Source organism: Bos grunniens, chromosome 7 (genome assembly GCF_055505025.1).
Source record: "Bos grunniens cultivar Pamir isolate PY7600 chromosome 7, Bosgru_T2T1.0, whole genome shotgun sequence".
In the NCBI taxonomy this organism is placed as follows: Eukaryota; Metazoa; Chordata; class Mammalia; order Artiodactyla; family Bovidae; genus Bos; species Bos grunniens.
The window spans coordinates 12,834,353-12,861,577 of NC_141171.1; the positions used below are offsets into that span (position 1 = coordinate 12,834,353).

Sequence of the window (27,225 nt, forward strand, 5' to 3'; positions counted from 1 at the left end):
GACCAACCTAGATAGCATATTGAAAAGCAGAGACATTACTTTGCCAACAAAGCTTCGTCTAGTCAAGGCTATGGTTTTTCCAGTGGTCATGTATGGATGTGAGAGTTGGACTGTGAAGAAGGCTGAGCGCTGAAGAATTGATGCTTTTGAACTATGGTGTTGGAGAAGACTCTTGAGAGTCCCTTGGACTGCAAGGAGATCCAACCAGTCCATTCTGAAGATCAGCCCTGGGATTTCTTTGGAAGGAATAATGCTAAAGCTGAAACTCCAGTACTTTGGCCACCTCATGCAGAGTTGACTCATTGGAAAAGACTCTGATGCTGGGAGGGATTGGGGGCAGGAGGAGAAGGGGACGACAGAGGATGAGATGGCTGGATGGCATCACTGACTCGATGGATGTGAGTCTCAGTGAACTCCGGGAGTTGGTGATGGACAGGGAGGCCTGGCATGCTTTGATTCATGGGGTCGCAAATAGTCGGACACGACTGAGTGACTGAACTGAACTGAACTGATAAGGAGAAGCGATGAAAGAGAGAGAACCTGGGGACTCCCCTGCCAGTCCAGTGGTTAACACTGTGCTTCCACTACTGGGGGCCTGCGTTTGATCCCTGGTCAGGGAACCAAGACGCCACTTGCAGCTCTGCGTGGCCAAAACATACACATATGTGTGTGTGTGTGTATATATATATATATATATATATTTTTTTTTTTTTTTAAGGGACTTCTCTAGTGGTCCAGTGGTAAGAATCCACCTTGCAATCATGAAACACAGGTTGGATCCCTAGTCAGGGTACTAAGATGTCACATGCTGTAGAGGAACTAAGCCTGCACCAAACCAAAAGATCCTGCATGACCCAACGAAGATCTCGTGTGCTACAACTAAGATCCAATGCAGCCATATAAATAAAATGTTTTTTAAACAAATAAATGAACTTTAAAAAAAAAGAAGTTGAAGGTGACTCCCAGGTTTTGTCCTCAGGAAGAACAAAGCTGATGGAAGATAAACAAGTAGGGAGTCAACAGGGAACTGGTTTGGGGAGCATGTTATGTTCAAGGTGCCCATGAGATCTATACATAGAGATGTTGAGTAGACAGGTGGCTCTATGCATCTAGAGTGTGGGAAGAGACCCTGGCTGGACTTCTAAATTCAGGAGTCATCTACATACGATTGATGTAAGACCTAGAGCATTGTAGAGGCAGAGGGGTCACTTGCAGAAGCAAGGCTGGCAGGAGAATTCCCTGGCGGTTCCGTGGTTAGGACTTCTCACTCCATTGCAACGGGTCCAGATTTAATCCTTTATCGGGAACTAGGATCCCTGCAACTAAGCTGCAGGGCGTGGCCAAAAATAAACAAAAGGTTGGGGGAAGAAAGCATGGTCCTGGGACCTGTGAATCCTATATTGATGAATGCGTAAAACCATGGGCACTGAATGGGGCCATTTCAGAGAGTAGAATTTGGAAGTGGACAGGACATCATCAAATAATCCTTAAAGCTTACCTAGCATAACTCGCCTGGCAGGAGTTGGGTTTTTAGAAAAAAAAAAAAAAAAAAACAATTTTATTGAGCACCTATTATGTATCAAACATTTTTTAAAGCCACTTTCATTTCATCCACACAGCTCAGGAGATGGGCACTCACTTATATGTCCAGTCTAAAGAAAGAAGAAAGGCAGGTCACAGGGATAAAAGCCTCTCACGCAGTGGCAGGAAGTAGAGCTGGTGGTAAGGCCCAGCTAGCTGGAAGGATACCCCGCCCTTAGTGCAGCCCTCGGCCCACAGGAGGCGCTCCAACGCTCTGTGCCAAACGTAAAGTTGGCGCGCAGGCACGTAAGAAGGGGGCTGGCCGAGTCCACACGCAGCTTATGCAGACCCAAACTGCTGCAGGCAGGCTTGTTTCCCGGTCCTTGGGAATTCAGGGTCCAAAGGTCTCAGGCTAGACTCTCCTCCTCCTCGCCAATGGGGCTGGGCAGCCAGGGCGGAGCCGGCCCCCGGGTCCCAGACAACGGCACCACGGTTAAGGGCTCAGCGGGCGCCCTGGGAGCGGGGACGGGGGCAGGCGACTCGGGGCCGGTGAGGGGCTCAGACTCCGGCTCCGGCTGGCCTAAGTCGACCAGCGGGCCTTCGCAGCCACACTCCGGGACCGCGCCGTCGGGAGCGCCTGCGCACGCGCAGCTAGCAGCCATGGATTCCTCCGACACTTGGCTGTTCTTGCGGCGCAGCAAGGGCACGCGCCGGCCCAGCAGGCCACCTGTGCCCATGCCCGTGCCCACTGGCAGGAGGCGCTGCAGGAAGTCGCCGTATGCTTCACTCAGCGGCGCCTCCAAGCCGTCCTGACGCTGGAACTGCATGTCCTCCTTGGCCAGCCTGCAGGAGAGACAGAGGGTCAGCACTTGCGCCTCTCCCGTCTTCATCAACAGAGCTGAGACCGAGGCACGGTACTTTTCCTGCCTCCACCCATCTCATTGTTCCACTTCTCCCAGAAGTCTTGGCTTGCCCCTTCCAGAGCCTGGCCTTATCCTCTGGCTCTGGCTATGAGCAAACTTAGGCCTTAAAAGGCTTAGTTGGGGCTCTGCCTCGTGTTGCTTCTGTTCTGCCCAATCCTCATAGACTGTAGCCTTTAGTGTCCCGGCCCCAGACCTTGACCCGGATCCCGGACACCTCATCCTAGTTCTATTGACTGTAGCTTTTAGCTCCGAATCTCCAGGGTGTAGCCTTTAGCCCCGTTCTGGTCACCCACTGCCCCTTCAATTAGACACAACCTGCAGTCATGCATCCAGAGGATGAGATGGTTGGATGGCATCACCAACTCAATGAGTTTGAGCAAACTCCAGGAGATGGTGAAGGACAAGGAAGCCTGTTGTGCTGCAGTTCATGGGGTCCCTAAGAGTTGGACACAACTGAGAGACTGAATGAAGACACAGTCATGAGACCCCACCCAAGAGGCCCTGTCCACCCCCACTGGCTCACGTGATGTCGAAGGTAGAGCCCTGGAAGGAGGGCTGCTGCATCAGGAAGGCGGTGGCTGCGGTGTAGGGAGCTCGAGCCTCAGCCGCGTCCCAGTACAGGTCCTTCTCCAGCATGGCCAGGTCATCATACATCTCGTCCACAGCCAGCATTGACACCTGCGGGAGAGGATATGCAGGGAAGAGTGGGGCATGGAAAAGCGCTGGCACCACAGGGTGGACCCCTCAGGATGGGTAGGAAGGTGGCTATCAAAGAGAGAGGATGGTTCAGGAATGATGTGTGGAAGAGTCTTGGCAGGGCTGGGGCCAGGGTCCCTTTAGGAGCCTAGGGATGGTCTCAACTGAGAGAATCTCACCTGGAAGCATCGGTCGATCAAAAAGTTGGTCTCAAAGTCATCGTCGTCCTCTCCAAAGGGGTTGATGAGCTGCTCAGCTACCTGAGTGGGGAGAGGGGAGGTAAGCAGAGCCCTGAGAACCCCTGCCCACTTCGCCCCTGTAGTCCTGGCCTTGGGACCCCCACCCACCTTGAGCCAACCAGCATAGAAGAAGAACTGCAGCAGGGTGAAGATTGGCACACACAGGTCCAGGTCATGGTCTTTGTAGCCCTGTGCTGGGTCCAGGAACTGGCGGCCAATGAGGCAAGCCAGGAAGTAGCTGTACACAGCAATGGTCACCACCTGGGGGAGGGACAGGATGGGGTGCCAGTCAGGTCTTGAAAGTCATGGAGAGACCAGAGCTAGGACCACTAGTCACTGTGACAGGGTCTCAGCTAGTCCTTAGTTTTTCCTTGAGACCAATGCTCCAAAGCCTCTGACACAGGATATAAAAAGGCAGAACCAGGTTACCTGGGTGTAGACAAGGGGCACGCTAATCCAGTCATAGTGAAAGAGCATCCCACATTTGCTCCGAAACACATTCAGCTCCTGGTGGGGCGGATATAGGTCATGAGGGGGCTGAAATGTGAGCTCACACATGGGGATTAAGTAGGGGGTTACCTGGGATGGAGGTGAGTGGTCACCTAGTGGGAGGCGGGCATGTGCTTCCAGGGACTAGAGAGTCTTCAGTGGTGAGTGTGTATACCTAGGGGCATTATTCACCTAGAAACCGTCCCATAGAGATACGTGTACACCTCGGGGCTCTAGATAAGGGTGTTTGGAATCCGCCCTGTGAAAGGCACGTGGCAAGTCAGGATATGACACACCTCAGGGTGGGTGGGGTACATTTTTTTTTTTTTTTTTAAGAATGACCACCCGGATAACCCACCTCCAGTAGCAACTTAAAGGCGCCGTTGTCGCGGATGCGGCCCTCGCGCCGAGCCTGCGCCGCCAGGTTGCAGAACCAGACGCAAGGCACCCAGTACTTGTTGTAGGATGAGTTTAGGTTCTCGAACTTCTTGCGCTCCTCGCGGGTCATAAACCCTGCGCGGGCGAGGTCGGGAGTTATTTACCCCGCCCCTACCTTGCCCCCGCCGCCTGCGTCCTGTTTTGGCCGGAGCCTCACCTGCTTCCACCACATGATCTATGGTGGGGAAGCGCTTGAAGACCGCGGTGCTGACCGAGCGCAGGATAAGCACCCCGGAGAGCCCTGCGTAGCGCATGAGCGTGCGTCGGTAGAGGCGGCCGCGCTCATCGTGTCCGTGCACTGTGCCGACCACGACACACATGAGCGCGTCGGTCAGGGGCATGGATAGGTACTGGTTCCACCAACGGTGCACTACCAGCGTCACGTAGAAGCCTGCGGGAGAGCCGGGGATGGGGGAGAGGGCTCAGTTGGGAAACTAGGGTCAGGGAGTTGGGAGCCCAGATCAAGGGAAGAGGAGCCGACCTGGGTCTTGCATCAGGAGCACGGGGTAACTGGACACCCAGACCATGTGGGACCACGTGGGCTGGGAACCTTAGGATCTAGCCCTGAGGTCAGAGGTTGGTGCAGGCTGAATCACCCTGGCTGCTTGGATGTCATCTGAGATGGGAGATTAGGATCTCCATATAGAGGTGAAGGACTTCCCTGGTGGCTCAGAAGGTAAAGCGTCTGCCTACAATGCAGGAGACCCGGGTTCAATCCCCGGGTCGGGAAGATCTCCTGGAGAAGGAAATGGCAACCCACTCCAGTATTCCTGCCTGGAAAATCTCATGGACGGAGGAGCCTGGTAGGCTACAGTCCATGAGATTGCAAAGAGTCACACACGACTGAGCGATTTCACTCACTCAAAGAGGTGAAGGAGGGCTTCCCAGGTGGCGTTACTGGTAAAGAATCCTCCCGCCAATTGGATCCCTGGGTGGGGAAGATCTGGAGTAGGAAATGGCTATCCATTTCAGTATTCTCGCCTGGAAAATCCCATGGACAGAGGAGCCTGGTGGGGTACTGTCCGAGGGATCTCAAGAGTCAGACACGACTGAGCACACACATCGAGGTGAAGACATGGAGCCCACAGGTAAGTTGTCACCAAGGCCATAGGGAGCCCCTGAGCCAGGGGTGTGTGAAGGGGTTGGGCACACGGTCTAAGTTAGGAAACCTAGGGCAAGCTGGTCACCGCATCCCTATGGGCCCAGAATGGTGGGAGGAAGGCTGATATTATGTGAAATCATTGAGGACAGGGAGCTGGGGGGCTTGTCAGAGAGATGCCCCTCAGGATGGACTTGAAATGAGGGAGTTCTATGGGATCTTTGGAGGGGGTCCCTGGGATGGCTCGGATGATAAAGAATCTGCCCCAAGTGCAAGAGACCTGGGTTTGATCCCTGGGTCTGGAAGATCCCTCAGAGAAGAGAATAGCAACTCACTCCAGTATTCTTGCCTGGAGAATTCCATGGTCAGAGAAGCCTGGCAGGCTATAGTTAACGGGGTCTCAAAGTGTCAGACATGACTGAGTGACTAACACACACTGGGGATCAAAACATGTGAGGGAAGGCACTGGTAAGCCCATGCAGACACAGATGGGAGTCCCTGAGGTGACCAGGGATAAGCCTGTGGATGACACGGAGCTCTCTCATGGGGGAACTTCAGGGGATACACTGACTAGGTGACCTCCAAGGTCCTGGGAATCGATGCCATACCTGGCGTAAAGGATGCAGAAATGGGGATGTGCGGGGATGGCTTTGAGGAAGGGTCTCAGAAAGCAGGAATGGCTATGGGTGTCTCGGGATGAAAAGAATGGGAAACTCCGGAGCGCGAACCCACCCAGCACGAAGGAGACCGGGATGAGACTGGCGTACCGGTCGCAGTAAAGGACGAGCTTCTCGAAGTAGCGTTTCTGCTCTTCGGTCAGTACGAAGCTGCGAGGGAGAGGGGCACCGGGTCACCGGCGAGCCCCCGTCCCCAGCAGCCGGTCTCTTCCCGCACCCACTCCGGGGCCGCCTCGGAGCCCCTCCTGAGACCTCCCTCAGGCACGGCACTCTCCATCCCCTCCCCACCCTACCCACCCCCGGGGCCGCCTCACCGATAGGCGGCACTCAGCGCCATGAAGAGTCCGAGGAAACAGAGCAGCTCGCGCCACAGAAGTTTATAGATGCTCCCGCGCCACAGCAGCAGCAGCTTCGAGAAGCCGCCGAAGCGCGCCTTTGCCACGCGCGCCGTGTACGTGACGGTCATCGCGGCGCCCGGGCCGGTCGCGCCAAAGGAGAGGGGGCGCTGGATCGGACTTAGGCTTGGGGGCCGAGGAGTAGGGGGCCGGGACGGAGCTGGGCTGCAGGGTATGGGCGGGGGTGGAGAGATGCGGGCCCGGCTCGACTCTGCGCGCTGTTCCGAGCCCGACCACCTTACCAGCTCCTGGGTTCCGGCTCTTGCTCGGGTTCCCCTCTCCTCCCACCTGCTCTGCCCTACCCTAGCCCCCAGCCCTCCTCTCCAAGGCCCCCTCTTCCAGGTCACTCCCTTCCTAGGACTCCCGGTCCCAGCGTCTTGTACAGACCTTCCCTGGCCCTCTCCGTCTATCTCCCACCCTCAAGACCCTTAGGTTTTATCCCTCTCAGATCCCATACCCCTTACCTGGACGCCATCTACACTTTCCTCTGCTCCCTGAGTCCTGAACTCTTTAGTTTCTAAGTTCCCAGGGCTCCAACTGAGTTTCGTCCCCAGTTCTCTTTCCTCAAGTTCCACTTCGACCTTTCCTCTCCTCCTCCCCTAACCCAGTCTGGGCCCATTATCTGCCCTGCGCTTTCTATTGAAGTCCTCCAAAGCCTGGCCTCCAAGCCTCCTGGCCCCCAGGTCCCTTCCCACAGTTCCCCAGGCCTCAGACTGGCTCCCCCTGCTGCACAGCAGCCCCAGTCTATCCCCCTCCCACTTAATCGCCCTGCCTCTGCCCCCTCCCCCTGGCCCTGGATCCACCTGGACATTTCCTGTGTCCTTTCCTTGCTCGCCTTCCACACCCTACCCTGAGGATTCAGATGGATTCTCCCTCGCAGACAGACTTGTCCTCAGGGTTCCCGGTTCCCCCAGGCCTGGGTCCTTCTCACCTGATGGCTGGTTCAGGGACACTTGGGACAAGGACAGGATGGGCTGGGTGGGTGGCTTCAGTGTTGGGTGGGGCTTAAGCCAGATTCTGTGAGGGAGGGGGCTGGGGAGTGGACTTGGGTGGCCCTTCCCTGGCCCTCCCCCCAGTCAGTTGCACAGTTACAGCCTAAGAACTTTGTTTGAAGTCTCCTCAGTTTGTTACCTGGGGCGGAGGGTGGAGAATTCACCCTGACCTCCCTAGCTCCTCCCTGTCCTGTCTCCCAGTCAGTCAGTCACTGGCAGGTCCCAGAAACTTTAGCCCTAGAGCTCGGGGAGGGGGCAGGAACCCTGTCTTTACCCAACCCAGTTGTACACACACTGCTCAGTGAGGCTGGGTCACTCGAAACTCACCTGTAAATTAACCATAAAGATGCACATGGAAACATACCATAGATCCAGACACAAATTCAACTTTCCTCAACACAGCCTCCCACAATCACCGTGTCCCAGAAAGAAGTTACTCAGTCACAAAGATTCCCAGAGTCACACAAGAGACACTTAGCCATACCCCACCCCCACTAACATGCAGATATAAAGCCAATGGACCCTAAACCAAACCCACCAGGTTCTCAGCTCTCAGGCACCCACACAGTGCTCCAAACAGCCACCCAGGAACACAAGGGCAGGGACTCAAGCACTGAATTCCTTCATAATTGTACTAGGTAATAAAGACACACACAAGGTCACACAACCAGCCAAGTGCAGACCACAGCCCAACCCCAGAACACCATCACACAGGTGACCATCACACAGGCGACCATCACACAGAGGGAAGTAGCCTACATTTATTCCTGATCTCCCCCATACAAAAACACACCTGTGATCACATGAGTTTGAGCACGCTCTGGGAGTTGGTGATGGACAGGGAAGTCTGGCGTGTGGCAGTCCATGGGGTCACAAAGAATCGGGCATGACTGAGGGACTGAACTGAATTGACCACACATTAGATGCAGGAGCACCACCCCTCAACACAGCAGCCCACAGTCCTGGGATCAGATCCAGGTCTGGTGGCCCCTTAGATTTGCCCATGTTGCAAAGACATATTTGTGCAACACTGACCCCTCCCAACAGTCCCACAGACCCAGAGGGTCACATCCAGGAGTCAGGCCATAATCCCTCATGAAATTCACCTGCATTTATTTGTACATCAATCCATAAGACACACCCTCCCCAATACCCCCTCACTTTGGGTGGTGGCGGGCAGGTGCGTACACACACCCTGGGTTGCAGTCACTTTCGTCATTGTCATGAACACACAAGCTTAGGGACACAAAACTTTGTCCCCACACTTGGCACGGATACAGGACACATGTTCTCCTTTCAGAGGCACACCTACACAGGGGGCACTCTAGCCTGGCACAGACAGCCCTCCATCCTCAACTTTGAATGCATAGTCCAGTGTGGGAGGGGCAGAGGCTCAGGGCTCTAGCCTCAAGAGGGGCGTCCTGGAGTGTCCCTCAGACTCTCCAGTCCACCCTAGCTCCAGAAGTGCATATGGCTCCACTCGACCCCACCCTGAGGTCCGGCCAGCCAGGACGCTGTGTTCCTAACCCAGCAGGTGTCTGCCCCACCCGGGGTAATTAGGAACCAGCCCGGACTGTCTGTCCTCGGACCCATGCCTCCGCTGTCCAGCTGCTGGACAGCTCATAAAAGAGGGTGAGGAGTGATGCTGGTAGCTAAGGCAACTGGGGAGGGGACAGGCTTCAGGTTGATGGGCTCCATACTCATCCTGGCTTCCCTTGTAGCTCAGCTGGTTAAGAATCCACCTGCAATGCAGAGACCTGGGTTCAATCTCTGTGTTGGGAAGATCCCCTGAAGAAGAGAAAGGCTACCCACTCCAGGATTCTGGCCTAGAGAATTCCATGGACTGTATAGTCCATGGGATCGCAGAGTCAGACATGACTGAGCAATCCATGGGATCGCAGAGTCAGACATGACTGAGCAACTTTCACTTCATTTCATACCCGACCTGAGGCCCCTATTTCTTTGGATGTATCCTTACACACAGCTACCAGCCCTCCCCCCACTCCCCCACCCCCGTGCTCATCTCCCATCCTCCAGCTCCCAGTATCCCCACACACTTTTGACTGCTGGACCCCTGCTGGGGCGGAGGCAGGTTGCCCAGGCTAGTTCACATGCTTACTAATTGTAACAGCGAATATTAACAAACACTCCTTGGCAGGTACATGCCTGGGGCTGTTGTAAAGGCGTTACCTATTTCATCTCATTGTGTCTTTACAAGCAGGAAATGTGAACTTGGTGACTTTGTTATTCCCGCTATTATTCCCGCTAAACTGAGGCCCTGATGACACACAGCCCTTTCATGACACACCTGGGATTTGAACCCTGAGCAGTTTGGTTAGGTTACAAGCACTTCCCTGACATGGACCTGCCTATACTGGCTTGTATGCAACCCGACGGATTTGGGGGGGACACGTCTAGGCTCGTGGCTGGGTTCCCCTTACATATGCACACCCTAGCCCACCTAGATCCTGGATGTGTGCTATCTAAACACTGCTTCCTGACTCATGTGTGTCCCCAAGCACCCCTTCTTCCCCCACCCACATTTAGCGCCAGCTTGGAACTTGCAAATGCCCAAGATCATGCCAATCCTGGGTCTCTCAAGCAGGGTGTGACTGTCCAGGGAGTGGCAGAGGGAAGCGTGAAGGGGAGAAGGTGGACTGTTAGGTGTCTTTCAGGCTGGTGTGCTGACCCTTCCAAGGTCAGGTGAATTTGTGCCAGGGCCCTATGAATGGCCACACTTCTGTCTCCATTTTAAGAACAGGGGACTGGTACTCAAACTGCAGGAAACATGCTACAGGCCACTAAGACTGCTCTGGGGGCAGGATGGGACTTCAGGGCCCCTCTAGCCTCTGAGATTTTTTGTCATCTTGTCCCCTAAACTGTCCCCCTGTTGCAGTCCTGTGCTGGGACAGGCTGATGCCACGCCATTCCATAGAACAGGAATTGGTTGTGGGGGAGAGGTGGGTGGAGACTGTTAATCCCCAGTCTGGCAAGCCCAGCCTCTGCCCAGGGCGCCCACTAATTCGCAAACCAAACAGCAGGCAGTGCTGGGCCCGCTGCCGGCCTAATCCGCTCCCCGCCAGCCTGGGGCTGGCCAAGGGGCCTCTTGGTTCCCACGCTCTGAGCCCTGAAGGACGTGGGCAGATGCAACTTCTTCTACTCCAGGCTTTACAGCTCTGAAGGACACCCTGACCCATAAAGACCAAGAAAACAGCACCCCTTTACCAAAGAACCCTCCTTCCAAAATTGCCACAATAAACATGCATCTCTATTAGATTTCTGTTGTGACAATGCCTCTCTGGATGTGACATCTTTGTGCAGTGTACAACCTGTGCAACTGTACATGAAGGTATTAAGCCCCAGCTCCCACCTCATATCAATATCCACAGAAGTTTAAGATCATTTTATTGAGGGAGGAGAAGTGGGGAGAGGTGGGGGGCAGCTATAGCTCCCCCAGCCCCACCAGGGGGAAAAGACCCCCTCCCCGCCTCCCATCCCCCAAGTGGTTCCCCTGTATTAGGGGGGGAACTTTGTGCAAACTCTGCCCCGGTGGGTGGCGGGTGGGTGTGAAATGGCAGCTGGGGCTGGTGGAGGTGCTACTGCGCGCTGGGGGGCTTGTAGGGCTCCAGGAGGAGAGCGGAGAAGGTGTTGACCTTGTCTGCTCCCCGAACCTCATGGGGCAGCAGCGGCAGCTTCACAATGTGGAAGTCTTCATATAGGTCCTCCATCTGTGGCGGGGGCAGAAGGCAGCAGTCAGGGGGCCCCGGGGCAGGGATAGGATGTGATCGGTGTAAAGGGTCAGGCTGGGGGGTCTCAGGTCAGGGAGAGAATATGAGCAAGGACTTCACAGGGTCATGGGTGGGAGTGACGCCAGTGAGGTCAGAGATCACAGGCCTGGACCTCCCACTCCCCAGGATCAGAGATACCCAGGCCAGCTAGTCTACAAAGGCCAGAATTAGGTCTGAAGCAGGAGATGAAGGGCAGGGGATTAGGCAGATGAACAGAGAGTGAGATGGAGCAAAAGATCAGAGAACACAGTAAAAGGTCAGCTGGGCCGGCTGGGCTGGGCTAGACCGCAGCTTCTGGGGTCAAAGTGTGAGACTGGCGGGAGGGTGGGTGTGCACACCTGATCCAGGTACTTGGCTTGGATCTTGTGGCGGGCCTCACACATCTTGCAGGGCTTCTCGGGATCAGGGAAGACGAGCTGGTTGACGATGATGTTGTGCGTGTCAATCTTGCACTTGGCCAGCTCCTGGATCAGCCGTTCGGTTTCATACAGGGACAGGAACTCCGCGATGCACACACAGATGAAGGTTGTTTGCTCCTGCGGGAGGCAAGAGAGGACAGGGAAGGGCAGGTCTCAGCCCTGTCCCCGTGGTTCCCGGAGCCTCTCACCGCCCACCTGGACCTGAACTCACAGGGTCCTTGAACTGCTCGCTGACTGAGCGGATGACAGGCAGCGTCTCCTCTAGCTTGGAGGCCAGCTGGTCTGCGTTCATGTCGCCGAGGCCCAGCATGTTGCACATCTATGGGGATGGGAGAGGGCTCATGGTTTACCTGGTGCCCATTACACTCCCTGGGTCCAGCTCACTAGACAACTTGGTTGGGGAGGGCAGGGCGGATGGGGGGAGATGGGAGGAAACGAATCCCAACACCTCCCAGTGGTTTAAGATGTGGGCCCTTGAGCAGATCATACGGGTCCAGCCCCAGCTCTGCCATTTTTGTGGGACCATGGCCAGGTTAGTGCCTCGGTTTCCCCATGTGTAGAGCTGCTGTCCTATACAACACACTGTCACACACTCAGAAGGGTGCCTGGCACACAGGAAATGCTCCACAAATTTTACTATCTGAGGGGGGCTTCCCTGATGGCTCAGTGGTTAAGAATCCACCTGCCAAAGCGGGAGACATGAGTTTGATCCCTGATCCCAGAAGATCCCACATGCTGAGGAGCAACTAAGCCTGTATGCCCCAACTACGGAAGCCCCTGCACCTAGAGACTGTGCTCTGAAACAAGAGAAGCCACTGCAGTGAGAAGCCCAGGCACTGCAACTAGAGAGTAATCTCCGCTTGCTGTAACTAGACAAAAGCCCTCGCAGAAATGGAGACCCAGAGCAACCACCAATAGAAAAAAAAGTTACTACCTGAGATTCAAGTCCCCACTAGGGGACCACCCATAACCAGGGAGGTGGGAGTGGTGTGCAGAAGCGTGGGGTCAGTAGGGTTGTCATGTTTGTGCTAACAATAACCCATGGTGGGGGGATTCACATGCTCTCCATTTGACAGACATGGCCTAGAGAGGGGACGTGACTTGAGGTCACAGAGCAGTATCACACCAGAGTGCAGTGCATCTGAACCTGGGTCACCTGGCTCTGGATACGGTAAGTCCCCTAAAGAGGAACCTTCAAGTTGTGAACTTTTGAAGATACAAACATACATCTGGTTTCAGCCAGAAACCAGAGCTTGTGCTATTAATGTCAGGCTCGACTGAAACTGCAGCTTGCCCTCTGTCTCCTATTGCTGACGATCCTTCAGCTCTACCACCTCCGACCTCCTCTCCCTTCTCCAGTCAGTAACTCTTCTTGCCTGATCTGTATGCCAACTGTTGTACTGCACTACTGCACTTTCTAAGGTACTGCCCTGTGAACTTAAAAATGTTTTATTTTTTGTATTTTTTATGTATTATTTGTGCAAGAAGTATTATAAACCCATTACAGTATGGTATGGGCTTCCCTGGGGGCTCAGCAGTAAAGAACCCGCCTGCTGATGCAGGAGACTCAGGTTTGATCCCTGGGTTGGGAAGATCCCCTGGTGAAGGAAATGACAACCAACTCCCGAATTCTTGCCTGGGAAATCCCATGGACAGAGGAGCCTGGTGGGCTACAGTTCATGGGGTCACAACAAAGTCAGAAGCGACTGAGCAATTAAACAACAGTACAGTAGAGAACTACAAAGACAACTGTGTTCTTTGGGTACCTGGTTTCTGTGTTGAACTTACAGACAAACTGGACTTACAAACTTGATCTCAGAACGGGACTCGTTCATATGTACTGGACTTACTGTATGTGGTTTCAAGCTCTGTCTGGGGCACTCAAGAGGTGGAGGCAGGGACATCGAGGGCTGTGGAGGGGGGCAGACAGTTCCTCCACAGTGAAGACCCAACCCACCCACTGGGAAGCGCTGAGTGAGAGGGCACGTGGTAAAGGCCTTTGTCACGGTGTGACTGGGAGCCCTGCTCTGACTCAGGGGATTCCTGGCTGCCCGGGGGCCCTGCCTGCCTGTGAGATGAAGGGGCTGATCTGGTTCTTGATCTGCATGAGGCGGCCAAGCCCCCGCTCGACGATGGTGGGGAAGTTGAGCAGCCTCAGCGTGTGGCCTGTGGGCGCAGTGTCGAACACCACCACGGAGAAGTTCATGCCCTTCACCAGCCTGCAGGGAGAAGAGGGTCAGGCCCGCTCTGCCCTTTCTTCTGCCCCCAGCCCCAGGCAGCACCCAGTACCCCTGGCCGCGCCTGACCTCATCACCTCTGCGTAGCTCATGGCCTCGTCGATGCCTGGGAATGCGCTCATAGCTTCTTGCATCATCTTTTTGCCCATGCTCAGCATGTTGTCCTCTTCAAAGAACTCGTCTGGCAGCTCCGCCACGCCCAGGCTGGGGTCAATCTCCTTCGGGCCGAAGGGGTCAAGATTCAGGCTGCTGTGGCTGGGGCCTTGGCACCGAGGCACAGAGCCTGAGGGAGCCTGGGGTGCACCTGAGCACAGTCCACCATTGGTCACAGCTGAGGAGACCCCCGAGGTGCCATGACCCCTCCCTTAGGCACTTCAGGTATTCAGCGACCACAGATTGTCAAACAAGCAGATGGAAGATTGTCAACTGTCCTCAGTGCCCAGATGGAACCCAGAGCCCACTTCAAGGCCTTTTCTTTTTATCTGGCCACATCACGCAATGTGTGGGATCTGAGTTCCCTGAAAAGGGATCGAACCCGTGCCGCCTGCAGTGGAAGCACGGGGTCTTAACCACTGGACTGCTGGGGAAGTCCCTGCAGGGACTTTTCACTGGCTGTTCCCCGACCCAGCCCAGGACCTCTTCCAGATCAGTCCTGTAACATGAGTCTTCCTTAAATGCCCAACCTAACAGTGCAGCCCTAGCCCCCGCGGCCCTCTTTTCCTTTCTCCTTAACATCTGGCCTCTTGAAGATCCCCTGGAGAAGGAAACGGAAACCCACTCCAGTATTCTTGCCTGGGAAATCCTATGGAGAGAGGAGCCTGGTGTGCTACAGTCCATGGGGCCATAATGGAGTCAGACACAACTTAGCAACTAAGCACACACGCACATGGTGTCTACTTATCACATTTATCACCATCTCCACACCAGAGTGCCGGCCCCATGAGGGAAGGGGTTTGGATTGTCTTGTTCACTGTGGTGTCCCCAATACCTGGGAAGTGTGTGGCACAGAGTAGCTCCTCAACTTGGATGTAGGATCCATGAAAGGATAACCAGCCTGGGGTCCCTGGCCTGTCTTGCACTCAATGCCTCTCTATCCTCTGCCTGCGTTACCTCTTTTTCTTCTTTTTTTTAATAATTATTTTATTTATTTTTGGCAATGCTGAGTTCTTCTTTGCTGCAAGGGCTTTTCTCTAATTGTAGTGTGCAGGCTTCTCATCGCGGCGGCTTCTCTTTTTGTGGAGCACAAGCTCTAGGGCTCTCGGGCTTCAGTAGTTGCAGCACCCAGGCTCTAGAGCACAGGTTCAACGGTTGTAGCACATGGGCTTAGTTGCTCTTCGGCACGTGGGATCCTCCTGCATCGTGGGGATCAAACCCGTGTCTCCAGCATTGTAGGTGGATTCTTTACCACTGAGCCACCAGGGAAGCCTGTACCTCTTCTTTCTGAGTTCATGGTTTCTGTGGTGAATCCCTCAACTCCCTGGCCTCAGAGACCACTTCCCTGTGGGGGAAGTCACACCCTTGATGGGTTATTCCTAGCTACTGGCCCACTCTTTGACCCCAGCTCTCTCAACTTCTAGATCTCTCTGGGCCACCTCATCCCCACCCCTCTGCCCCCTTGTTCACTGTCGGTGTTCCTCTTGGCCAGCACCCTTATCCAGCCGAGTCTCCAAAGGATGCTTCTGCATACACACACTCTCTTTTCCCTCTGCAGTTGGCAAAAGCGCCATTCTCATTATTTGCAGCTCGCTGGCATGGCTGCACCAAGGTAAACATCCGAGGAACACGCCTGACAAATAGCTTCACCTTGCTCCCCACTGCTGATCGCAAATCTCCAATGGGCATTTGACGAGCCAGACAATGCACCGGTGGGAGTATTAACGCCACATCTTCTCCTTCCTCAAACACTTTCTTTCACAAGTGGCCCGCAGTCTCTGCTGGGGCTTGTGCCTCAGTGAGAAAGTGAAGCCACTGGCCACCAACACTCTCATTTCACCCTAGAAAATGCCCCAGTCCTTCCTTCCAAGCCCCTGGTCCTGGCAGAGCCCAAGTCCTGGGTCTGTGCACTGGAGCAAGCAGACGCCCACTTGAGGCCCCTCCTCGGCTGGCATCCTTATTCCCTCCTGAAGCATTTTTTTTTTTTTGGGGCCACACTGAACAGCTTCTGGGACCTTAGTTCCTGAACCAGCGGTTGAACCTGGTCCTCAGTAAAGAGAGAGAGCCCAGAGCTCTAACCACTGGACTGCCAGAGAATTCTCTGAAGCATTTGTATCAGCAAACACACGTGCTCTTAGCATCTCCTTTCTCAGAAAAGCCTTCCTTAACGCTCGTTCCCATTTCCCTCCAGGGATGGCCACGCTCACTTCTCTGCTCCCATCATGGTGATCACTGTCTCCACTTTGGTTCACCCACTCCAGGCAGGCTTTTGTGCCCATTCCCAGGGTGATCTGCTTAAAACAGATGTGCCTGTCAGAGCCAGCAATCTTTCTGCCCAAGTCCCTTTGTCCTCCTCAAGTTTAGGAGCCGGGACTATCTTGCTTCCCTCCCACCTCACCTGGGGCTCCTCCTTGGCCTCTTTCACTGATTCTTCCTCTTCCTCTGCTGGACCCTAAATGCTGATATGCCCCCAGAGTTGTTTCTAGGCCTCTCTATTCTCTCACTCTTTTCTCTATTCATGCAGCTTTAAATAAATATCACCCTTGGGACAATGACTCTCAATGCCAACCTCTTCCTCTAGGCTCATATAACTAAGCCACTGTCCTGATGTCTCCATCTGGATGACCAGTGGGCACCTTGGTCTTACTAAGCCAAATAAAATTCCCCATTTTTGCCTTCTACACCTGCTCCTCTCCCAGTCTTCTCCATCTCAGTTGCCCAGGGAGTCAACTAAGACATGTACTGAATTCATTTCTTTTCCTCATGCATTATAACCAAACAGTCAAACTGCTTTAATTCCAAAATACATCCCAGGGATTTCCCTGGTGGTCTAGTGGTTAAGAATCCGCCTTCCAATGCAGGGGATGCAGACACAATACCCGGTCAGGGAACTAAGATCCCAATGCCATGGGGCAACTAAACCCACATACTGCAACAGAAGCCCCTGTATATGACAATGAAGACCCACTGCAGCCAAACAAATGAAAATAAATCCCAAATTTTGCCACTTCTCACCTCCCTCCCCACCAAGTTTTGGCTGCCACCATTTCTAGTCTGGTCACTGTCCCAGTTCTCTTTGTTTTCATTCTTGACTTTAGAGTCCAATCTCTTCATGAAAGCTACAGGGAACTTTTCGAAAAACGATGAGGCCCATGACATTATTCGGCTTAAAACAAACAGCTTCCCTTTAAACTCGGAATCAGGGACTTCCCTAGTGGTCCAGTGCCTAAGACTCCACCCTCCCAATGCAGGGGACCTGGGTTCAACACCTGGTTGGGAAACTAGATCCCACATGCTGCAACTAAAGATTCTGTGTGCTGCAACTAAGACCTGGCACTAAGGTCCAGAGCAACCAAATACGTAATAAAAATAAATATAAAAATATGTATAAACTTGGAAACAAAGCTGAAGTGCTCCCAGTGGCCTGCTAGGTCCTATACCATATGACTCTTATTGATGTCTCCCTCCCCTCCCCTTGCTCACAATCTCCAGCTACTCTGGTTTCCTTTCTGATCCACAAACGTCTCTCACCCAGTCCCCTGTGGGTATGCTGAAGAGGGGAAAGTGGAGAGACAAGAGGCTGGAGAACCGGCAGGACATGGTAGCTAATGATGGGTGTTCACAGGAAAGGCCTGAAGGTGCCTTTGACAGAATTCGGGGGTGGGGCGTGGCGTAGGCCTGAGCCCTATTGCACTCACCATGGCAAAGAGGTTGTCATAGCCTTTGACCTTGGTAGGCACCTTGGAGAACTTCTGGTCAAATGCATCGGAGATGTTGTGGGCTGGGTCGGTGGAGATGATCAGAACACTCTCCCGCCCCTTGGACAGCTGGACTGCTAGGCTGCAGCTGGGCAAAAGAAAGGTCAAAAGGTGGGCGGGGGTGGTGGTGGTGAAGAGTCAGGCTCTGCTCCCTAGGTCTGCAAGGGGAGATGAAGGGTCGCAGGAGCAGGGGACCTGGATCAGTAAGGGCCTTGAGAGAAGAGTATGGAGGACTGTGGGATCAGGCCTCAATCTCTGCAGTGGGACCCTCTCAGATCTCACCTACTGAACCTTTCACCTGACTAGACTGGTAAGATTCGGCTGAGTGTGTCAGTCTGGTGTGATGTCTGCTTCTTCGCTGGCACAGAGTGGCATCATGATCTGGCTGTCCAGCCAGCATAGCCTGACCCTGTGTCCGCTCCCTCAACGCTAAGCTAAGGGGTCCTTTGCACCTCTTGCTAAACTCGGTGGTTCGGTCCATTTGTCCAGGGTAATCTGCTCGGGGGATCCCTCCCTCTCCTCCCAGCTGATTGGGATAGCCTGATCATGTGCCCTCCCTCCCGCCTTCCACCCCCACGTGGGCAGAGAATGCCAAGGTTCACCAGATTAGGATAGTTCGCTCAGGTGCCCCTCCCCTTCTCTGGGCACACTCTGGTACAGTCTACCTGATGGGACATCTAAATGCTCTCCCGGACCCCGTGCGCTGTATTCAACGTGGTTCAGCCCTTGTGCCCCAAAAGGGATGGTCCAACTCAGAGGGTGCCCGGCCGGCTTTCAGGAGATATCTTCCATTTGCTCCAGATAACTTCTGGAGAGTACAATCCAGAAGACCCCGCCCCAGCCCTCTTGCCCGGCTGGTGCTGGGGTGCTGTAAGACCCGGTCTTTCGCCTCCCCTTCACCCTGTGGTACATCCCACCCGTTTTCCCGGCCCCCACCGCAGCCCTTTTACCTGCAGGTTGTTTTGCCAACTCCACCTTTGCCCCCAACGAAGATCCACTTAAGGCTGCGCTGCTCGATGATGTTGCTAAGCGTGGGCTCCAGCGGCTCCACATCAGGGGCATCCTCGAACTCCTCTGCCTCAACCCCCCACCCGGCCACCCCTGCCGCCATCTTGGAACCGGCTCACGTGATCAAGCGGAGCGCACCATGCAAATTACCTGCAGGGGAACTTTCCTATCATATCCCCATCAGGGCTAGAAGGGTGAACTAATTTCCTCATAGCTTAACTTCTAGGAGCTAATAGAAGCTATATGTCCAATGTCTTCCCTTCCAAGCTTCACCATGTCAGCCTCTTGTCTACATTTTCTTCAAAGACTCCCCCTGTCTAATTAATGCATTGGTACATCCCAGGATACCCCCTTTACTGATTGGCCTCTAAGTCTAGCAGCACTCCTTTCATTGGCTACATCTTTTCTTACTTTCACCAAACACTCTCACGTCCCGGTAGCGCCAACCTCCCCTTAGCAACCGACCAAACACCCATTCCATGCCCTTTTCAAGAAGTTAGTTCCGAGGTCCCCCCCTGACCTGACTCCATAGGCTCAACTTCTTGTCGATCATTTCCCGCCCCTATTCTCCGAACTGGGTCCCAGCACCCCTCAGGTACGTCTCTTCTGTCATTCAATTGGCTGGGAGCCATCGGGCTCCGGATGCAAACCAATCACAGACGAACCGATTAGTTTGGCTGGAGACAGTTTCGGCGCTGCGAGTGGGTTAGAGAGAGAATTACTCCAGTTGTGGGCGAGGTCCGCAGATCCTTGTCTAGTGAGCCCTGAGCTCCTATGCGGGCTTGCATCCTTGTCGTAGAAGGCACCCGATTCCCCAAAGCCTGCTTCCACTTTACCCCAGGTTCGAGGGGAAACTTCAATTCAGCCAATTCTGTTTTAAACTCTGCCCTGGGCAGGAATATATGCTTGGTCCCAGGCCCTTTTGCGGACCCACTCCAGTACTCTTGCCTGGAAAATCCCATGGATGGAGGAGCCTGGTAGGCTGCAGTCCATGGGGTCGCTAAGAGTCGGACATGACCGAGCGACTTCACTTTCACTTTTCACTTTCATGCATTGGAGAAGGAAATGGCAACCCACTCCAGTGTTCTTGCCTGGAGAATCCCAGGGATGGGGGAGCCTGGTGGGCTGCCGTCTATGGGGTCGCACAGAGTCGGACACGACTGAAGTGACTTAGAATACCTTAGTTGGAGACTCCAACCTAGAAATATCCGCGGCTTCATTTCAGTACTCTAGCACATAAAGAACTTCACTTTCACTTTTCACTTTCATGCATTGGAGAAGGAAATGGCAACCCACTCCAGTGTTCTTGCTTGGAGAATCCCAGGGATGGGGGAGCCTGGTGGGCTGCCGTCTATGGGGTCGCACAGAATCGGACACGACTGAAGCGACTTAGCAGCAGCAGCACATAAAGTAATACCCTGATTTGCAGATATGAACCTCTCAGCTTCTTGGAGTGAGCTGCGTCTGTTTCCAAATGAAAGCTGCATCCCAGAAATAGGTACCTAATCAAGAGATACCCCCATTTCTGTTCTCGGGGACCAGGCTAGATATGCCCTCTAGCTAGTTTTAGTTAGGGACCCAGGTTCCGAGGTATCAGCTGAGCACACAGCCAGGCAACGTCTCTCCCCTCATTGAAATTATCCCGGGTGTCAGAAGGAGATTCTAGCCCCGAAAAGCCAGTACACCACCGAGTCCCAAGCGGGAACCTCACTCCGAGAGCCAGCTACAATACCCAGAACCAAACAATAGTCTCATTCCGGAAGAGACCATCTCTGCATAACGCCAGCAGGAGCCTAGCAGGGTTATAATGTTCCGCGGGACCCGGCGGGGCGGGCCGGGGCGGGCCGGGGCAGCTGCTTGAGGGCGCGCCGCGTCAGGCCTTTTCCCTCATTTGCCCCGCCCCTCATGCCCCGCCCCCACTGCGGTCTCCTAAGCACCAAGACGGGTCTTCCCGGCATGCATTGCCCGGGACCAGGCTTGTCGGGCGCCAAGCGCGGGGCCGGGAGCGGCCTTCCCGGAGTCCTTTGCGCGGCACCTGGTGACAAAATGGCTGCCCGAGGGAGACGGGCGGAGCCTCCCGGTCGGGAGGCGCCGGGCCCCGCGGGTGGCGGCGGCGGCGGCGGAAGCCGATGGGCTGAGTCGGGGCCCGGGACGTCGCCCGAGAGCGGGGATGATGAAGTGTCGGGCGCGGGTTCGAGCCCGGTGTCGGGCGGCGTGAACTTGTTCGCCAACGACGGCAGCTTCCTGGAGCTGTTCAAGCGGAAGATGGAGGAGGAGCAGCGGCAGCGGCAGGAGGAGCCGCCCCCGGGCCCGCAGCGACCCGATCAGCCAGCCACCGCTGCCGCCGCGGGTCCCGGGGATCCGAAGAGGAAGGGCGGTCCGGGCCCCACGCTCAGCTTCGTAAGGAGCCGCGGGGGTGGGGGCGGGCGCCAGGGTCTTCCTTGGCCTGGGGAATCGGGACCGAGAAAGGGGATCGGGATCCAGGTCCACCCTCTGACCCCGATCAGGGGGCCGTCCGGGTCACCCGCTGAGGATTCAGAACCTGGATTCCCGACAAGAGAGGTCTGGGGGCGGAGATGGGGACCCCAGGAGTCTGCCCGCAGGAACTGGGAGCTGGGGGGGCGGGGGATTCCATTGGAAACAGCGTTCCGAGGATCGGGAGACCAGGGTACTAGAATTCCTGTTTGAGTGGTACTCACCCGAACTTTGGATTTGGGGACCATCTTCTACTATGGGAATGGGTGTCATATTCAAGTCTGGAGTCTGAGCTGTGTGAATGAAAGACTCAGACTGCTTACTGTGTGACCTAGGAGATTTGCTTGAGTTCCATGATTCTCATTCGTCCGGTGTCCATTTATTGAGCACCTTACCTTGTGCTGGTCACTGTGCTAGGTGATGGATATGCTGTGCTGAACATGACAGGCATCACTGCTCTCCTGGAGCGTCTGAGATGGCCTAACCTCATTTTCCCTGCTTGCAAAAGTGGGCATCTTCTTATGTGATTACCACTGGGCAAGCCTTACAGGAAGGACTAAACCAGTGGTTCTCAACTGGGGACGATTTCCCCCTACCCCATCTCCACACTTGACGAAGTCTGGGGACATCCGTGGTCGTCAGAACGGACATTCATGAGCAGAGGGCAGGGCTGCTGCTCAACATCCTGAAACAGAACAACTCTCTCCTCCTCCTCCCCAGCAAACATGATCCAGTTCAAAATGTCATTAGTGCCTAAGATTGAGAAACTCTAGGCTAAAAAAGGGCACCTGTATTGATTGTCAACCCTGAGCTGGCTTTGTCTCTGGTGTTGAGAGCAAGTTCCTGTGGTGTGGAGAAAAAAAGTGTTGACTTAAGAGTAATGGACTTGGGTGGGGGTGCGTCAAGTTTCTTCATCTGTCAAAAATGAGTGTGAGAATAGTCTCAGCAGCTCAGGTCACTTTACACCTGGTTGAGGGCTAGGGACAGGATGTCTGTAAAGCCTGTCACGACCCTTGGTACACAAGAAGCCCTCAGTTTGTGGGAGAAAATAGAGGACCGGGAGGAAAGTTCAGGCTAAATCTTAGATTTGAAGAATGGGAAGTGACAGGGCCTGGGCTGGTGTGAGAACTGGGTGGCAGCCGAGTGCCCCCCTGTGAATGAGAGTAGCAGTAGTTGTCACTGCCTTTTCCATTTGGTCATCGAGGGGCCATTTGTGGGAGCACCCTCAAAGAGGCCAGGCCAGGTTAGGTGTCAGGGAACAGCATTAGGCGGTGGCTAAGACTGCTGCTCCCTGGACTCAACACACCTGACCCTGAATCCAGCTCCACTGTCTGCTGTCAGCATGATCCAGAGGACAGCCTTCTCCTTTTCAAAGGTGTTTCCTCATCTGTCCAATGGGGACGGTTGTCACCTTCATCTTAAGGTGACTGTGAAAGTGGAAGGAGATGATACATCCAAAGCCACTTGGCACAGGGCTTAGTATACAGTAAGTGCTCAATAAAGGGAGCTGTTGCTGCCTGTGTGGTCTGTAATAGGGGATAGTGAGGACAGAGCTCATCCCCCTCCTGTGGGGATTCTTCTCTCTCCCTGGGAAGACAGCTGGGGGGCCCAGGACTGCCTGGGCATCATGGGCCCAGGGCAGGCGCTGAGTCGCGTGTGCTCCTCTCTGATTGCTGCGCAGGTCGGCCGGCTGGCGGAGCTGGGCGCGGCGTCGGGACGGGCCACCGGGCCGGGCTAGGAAGGTGTAGTGGGCCTCAGCGCCGCCAAGGGCGGGCCCCGGCTCCTGTAACCGTTGCAGTCTTCTGTCCCTTCACCCAGGTGGGCAAGCGCAGAGGCGGGAACAAACTAGCCCTCAAGACGGGAATAGTAGCCAAGAAGCAGAAGACGGAGGATGAGGTGAGCAGACCGGTTGTGGCAGGGACTGCCTCTGTTGCCTTTTCCTTCTAGCCTCAGCGCCTGGCCGAGGTGCCCCATCCCTCCCTCTTCAGTATCTGGCCCTTGGATGGATGTACTGGGTGGGGGAGGAGGGCTTTCAACCCAGCTCCTGGATAACTTGCTTCTGCTTATCTTTATCTCAGACCCAATATGCTGTGGGTAGGTCAGCTGTCTCAGGACAGTCCTGACCCTGGTTCCTGGCATCCCCTTCCCAACCCCCTGTGTATCCCTCCTCCCCCCCCCACAGGTATTAACAAGTAAAGGTGATGCATGGGCCAAGTACATGGCAGAGGTGAAAAAGTACAAAGCCCACCAGTGCGGTGATGATGATAAAACGCGGCCCCTGGTGAAATGACCCCCCTCCCTGCCTGCCCACGGCCTGGGACTCTCTGCGATGTACATAACTATTTAATGCAGTGGCAGCGCGGCAGCCTTTCCCCCCAAGGACTTATACACAGAAGGAAACCGAGATGCTTCCCGCAGCTGCGGATGATTCTCCAGGACTCTTTTTTACCTTGAGCACTTGCCTCCTGAGACTTCATAGAACAGTGTTTTACTGTCCCCTCTCCTCCCTCCTACTGGCTCTTTCTGTCTTCCTTTTCTCACCCCCACCTCCCACCCTTTAGCCATCACTTCTGGGAAGTAAAGAACATGACTTAGTGCCGGAGTTGTGTGCTTGGTTTGCCTTCTTTGCTCTCTACAACTTAAGCCCTTCCCTCTTGGCTGGTTGCACACCCACCAAAGGCTGGGTCTGCCCCAGTGATGTGGGGGTGTCGGGGATAACGGGGGTGCAACCCCTCCTGGGGTTGAACTCTCCTCAGGATTCACGCCTGAGACACACACCCCACGCCCTGCTGTTGTGCTTGTTCAGTGTCTGCACAGTCCCATCTGGGCTGGGCCAAAGCTGTCAGTTCAGATCCAAAGACAAGGAGCACCTACTGGGTGCCTGGGTTTTTCTAGGCCCTGTGGCCACTGCAGTGAACAAAACAGACCACGTGTGCTTCCTGCCTTTGTGGAAAGAAACAGACACAGATAAAAAGGGGAACCCATTTGGGGAGATGACTGCAAAGAAGTACAGGAGAGAGGCTGTAGGGAGACGTCGGATCAGAGTCCTGAGGGAGGTGAGGAAGCCTGTCTGTGGGGTAGTGAACAGCCAGTATACAGACAGGGAGGGTGCCTGGCCTTCATGGGGAGCTTTGAGGAGGCCACTGTGAGTGGAACTAGCTGAGTGAGAAGCCCGGATGTGTTATATGCAGAGTCTCATGTGCTAGGCTGAGAATTTGGGACTTTATTCGTAAGAAGAAACCTTTGGGGGGCTGTGGTAAGGAGCGGCATGGTATGTTTTATATCTTAACAGGATCCCTCTGGCTGAAAGGGTCTGGGCAGAACCTGGGAGACGGAGGAGACCAGGCTGTGATCAGGCAAGAGGAGCTAATGGGGTGTTGGCAGTGGAGGAAGTAAAGAGGACCAGGATCTGGGTTCCAGTGGGGTTGGTCTGTCCTGCCAGCGACTTGTAGCCCTTCCAGGGAAGGTGTGGTTTTTTATATGATCAGGAAAAAGAATGCAAAAGGGCTTGTTTCTTCCACCTTGCAGAACAGGACAGCTGCTATACTAGGGGACAAGATGTCCTGAAGGAAGCCTGATGCCCCTCGTCCCCTACTAGTGTTCCTTGTAATTCTGTGTCTTCCTGGCCCCACTGCTCATCCTATTTGGAGCTGAAGGCTACCTGGCTGCCTGCTCTCCGTGGAGCCAACCAAGGTGTTAAGATGACTGTGCCTCCTAACTCAAATCTATTATGGAGCAACATCGAAGCATCCCAGCTGTGGGGCCATCTCCCAGGCCTTCCCAGGCATGAATGCTGAGCCTCTTGGCACTTGTGCCCATCCTATGGCCAGGCTCCAGTCCCTCTTCTATTAGGGGAGCATCATGATTCCAAAGACCATGGTGGTCACCACATGCCTGGGACCTGTAGAGGCAGAACGATGAAGGCTGAGTTAGCACCTGTCCATGGGGCCTCACAGGTGGCCCAGTGGTGAAGAACCTGCCTGCCAATGTGGCAGACACAGGAGACGTGGGTTCCATCCCTAGGTCGGGAAAATTCCTTGGAGGAGAACATGGCAACCCGATCCAGTATGCTTGCCTGGGAAATCCCATGGATAGAAGAGCCTGGTGGGCTACAGTCCATGGGGTTCAAAGAGACACAACTGAGCCCCGCCCACCCCCCGCCACAGCTTCACACTGCAAGATTCAGACTGTGCGGGGTGGGGAATTGCAAATATCAACAGTCCAAATTCCCTGTCCTAGTGGAGCTAACATTGTGGTTGTGGGGGAAACAAGAAACAAAATACACAACACCATTATACATTCTATAGGGGATTGGGGGGTGGGGAGGGGAGTATGAAAGGGGATCTGTGATGAGAGGGGGAACTGTAAACTGGTCAAGAATGGTCACACCATCTGTTGCAAGTCCTGAAGGAGGTGGGACAGGCAATGAGGATGGTCCTTGGAAGAGTGTTGCAGGCTTGAGCAACAGCAGGTGCAAAGACTGAGCTGAATCATGCCCAGCTTGAAGACTGAGCAAGTAGACTTTGAAACAGGTGACATTCCTCCTTACTTCCTGCTAACACACAGTAAGGCTTGTCTGGTTTATTTCCCACATGAGGCAAAAGGTCTCCCTCCTTTGATGATGCTGAGCTGGCCCAGGTGTGATGTTCGCCTTGGAGTTGTAGTATGGGGGAAGGGATATAAGAAGCCAGTGGAGCCATCTCTACCTCCTCTTCCCTCAAAGCCACCAACAGCCGCTGGATCTTTAAAAAGAAACAAGTGGGAGAAGTAGGTCAACCCTGCAGCAGCTCAGCCTCTATTCTGGAGTGTCAGCACTTCTTTTCACTGAGCTCACCTGCCCTGACCTGGGAAAAGAGAAGAGGGCAGAGAATCAAATTCAGGTTTTGGTGGGTCACACAGTCCCGGTTTAGCTGTGTGATCTTGGGTGAGTTATTTAGCCTTTCTGTGGTTCAGGTTATTCATCTATAAAATAGATGAAATACTGAAACATCTAGAATGAAGTTCTAAAGTAAGAACAATGCTCATATAGTCAACATTAACCCTGACATTCAAAGGGTCTGTTGTTGTTTCTCAAGGTGAAGCAGTTGCTTTGTGTCTGGGGACCTTGTTTGAGAAATATCTTGAAATGTGGGTGCAATGTGATGTGCTCAGGCAGGGAGGCTGTTGTAAACTGAGATGTGTTTGTCTCTTATCTCAGATTCCTGTTTTGGCTCCAATTTTTTGAGTTTCTTTTCTGCACTGAGCTCTTCTAGTTGAAGTAAGTTTGCTGTGTACAGGGCTGTTGTGAGAATACCATTTATACACTGACAGGCACTAGGTGCATAAGAAATCAACGGGCTTTTTTTTTTTTCTTTCTTTCCGATTTTTCGATTCAGTACTGAAACCCACCATCTGGGGAAGAGAAAAAGACCCGTGATCATATGAGGGCCGATACTGTGGATCATACTGGCAGCAGCGCTCACATTCTTCTTCCCCGACTCCTCCCCACAAAGCCTGCGCAGAGCCGCTGGAAACTTGACATATCAAAAGTAGGGGGAGGGGCATTTTCTTGGAGATCCAGTGGTTAACACTCCGCACTTCCACTGCAGGGGGCACAGAATGAATCCCTGGTCAGAGAACTAAGACTCCCCGGATGTCACACTCTACGGGCAAAAAAGGAAAGAAAGTAAAGAAAAAGGGGGGGGGGGGTGAGCATTAACAAATTCTCTCCTGCATCTCCAACTCGCTCCCTACCCGACCCTTTCTGAGGCAACCCCTAACCCTGAGCAGAAAACTGATTTGCACCCTCTCCCTCAACCTCCAAATCTAGTCACCACCCCTCAACCTCGTTCGTCCTGCTCAACACACAACTCCAGAAAGTCTCTAGACCCCTCAGGTTTGAGTCTCAGCCAGAGTTCGTAAGCTCGGCGACGCCTGCG

General features: G+C 54.2%; 3 protein-coding genes and 1 long non-coding RNA gene across 10 annotated transcripts; 1 reads left to right on the plus strand and 3 right to left on the minus strand.

Moving 5' to 3' along the window:
* Positions 1-1,527: 1,527 nt before the first annotated feature.
* On the minus strand, positions 1,528-7,672 carry BEST2 (bestrophin 2). Of its 3 annotated transcripts, none has more exons than XM_086409037.1 (10): positions 7,327-7,672; positions 6,397-6,642; positions 6,138-6,232; positions 4,464-4,697; positions 4,227-4,381; positions 3,809-3,886; positions 3,488-3,640; positions 3,320-3,400; positions 2,968-3,122; positions 1,528-2,364 (listed from the first exon to the last, which is right to left on the minus strand). In XM_086409037.1, exons 2-10 carry the CDS (start codon positions 6,546-6,548, stop codon positions 1,929-1,931), a joined length of 1,539 nt encoding a protein of 512 aa, XP_086265163.1. In that variant the 5' UTR covers positions 6,549-6,642; positions 7,327-7,672; the 3' UTR covers positions 1,528-1,928. The 3 variants fall into 3 exon arrangements, with proteins under 3 accessions (XP_086265163.1, XP_086265164.1, XP_086265162.1); XM_086409038.1 differs by having other exon boundaries at positions 6,173-6,232; positions 7,327-7,579; XM_086409036.1 differs by lacking the exon at positions 7,327-7,672 and adding an exon at positions 6,942-7,186.
* A 3,185-nt stretch (positions 7,673-10,857) lies between these two features.
* Positions 10,858-18,949, minus strand: GET3 (guided entry of tail-anchored proteins factor 3, ATPase). 2 transcript variants are annotated; one of them, XM_086409045.1, is made up of 7 exons: positions 18,775-18,949; positions 17,765-17,912; positions 13,983-14,131; positions 13,745-13,895; positions 11,888-11,995; positions 11,596-11,793; positions 10,858-11,197 (listed from the first exon to the last, which is right to left on the minus strand). In XM_086409045.1, the coding sequence occupies exons 1-7, from the start codon at positions 18,933-18,935 to the stop codon at positions 11,066-11,068; spliced, it is 1,047 nt and encodes a 348-aa protein (XP_086265171.1). In that variant the 5' UTR covers positions 18,936-18,949; the 3' UTR covers positions 10,858-11,065. The 2 variants fall into 2 exon arrangements, with proteins under 2 accessions (XP_086265171.1, XP_086265172.1); XM_086409046.1 differs by lacking the exons at positions 13,745-13,895; positions 13,983-14,131.
* A 1,902-nt stretch (positions 18,950-20,851) lies between these two features.
* TRIR (telomerase RNA component interacting RNase) lies at positions 20,852-23,909 on the plus strand. Of its 3 annotated transcripts, none has more exons than XR_015166661.1 (3): positions 20,852-21,232; positions 22,989-23,203; positions 23,490-23,909. XR_015166661.1 is itself a non-coding variant. In XM_086409050.1 (3 exons), exons 1-3 carry the CDS (start codon positions 20,879-20,881, stop codon positions 23,595-23,597), a joined length of 540 nt encoding a protein of 179 aa, XP_086265176.1. In that variant the 5' UTR covers positions 20,852-20,878; the 3' UTR covers positions 23,598-23,909. The 3 variants fall into 3 exon arrangements, 2 of the variants coding, with proteins under 2 accessions (XP_086265176.1, XP_086265178.1); XM_086409050.1 differs by having other exon boundaries at positions 23,126-23,203; XM_086409052.1 differs by lacking the exon at positions 23,490-23,909 and having other exon boundaries at positions 20,852-21,209; positions 23,126-23,203.
* Positions 23,910-25,873: 1,964 nt separating this feature from the next.
* On the minus strand, positions 25,874-27,224 carry LOC147368452 (uncharacterized). Of its 2 annotated transcripts, XR_015166663.1 has the most exons (3): positions 27,132-27,224; positions 26,696-26,889; positions 25,874-26,049 (listed from the first exon to the last, which is right to left on the minus strand). It is a non-coding gene; the product is annotated as an uncharacterized LOC147368452 (long non-coding RNA). The 2 variants fall into 2 exon arrangements; XR_015166664.1 differs by lacking the exon at positions 27,132-27,224 and having other exon boundaries at positions 25,874-26,151; positions 26,696-26,949.
* Position 27,225: the final 1 nt, after the last annotated feature.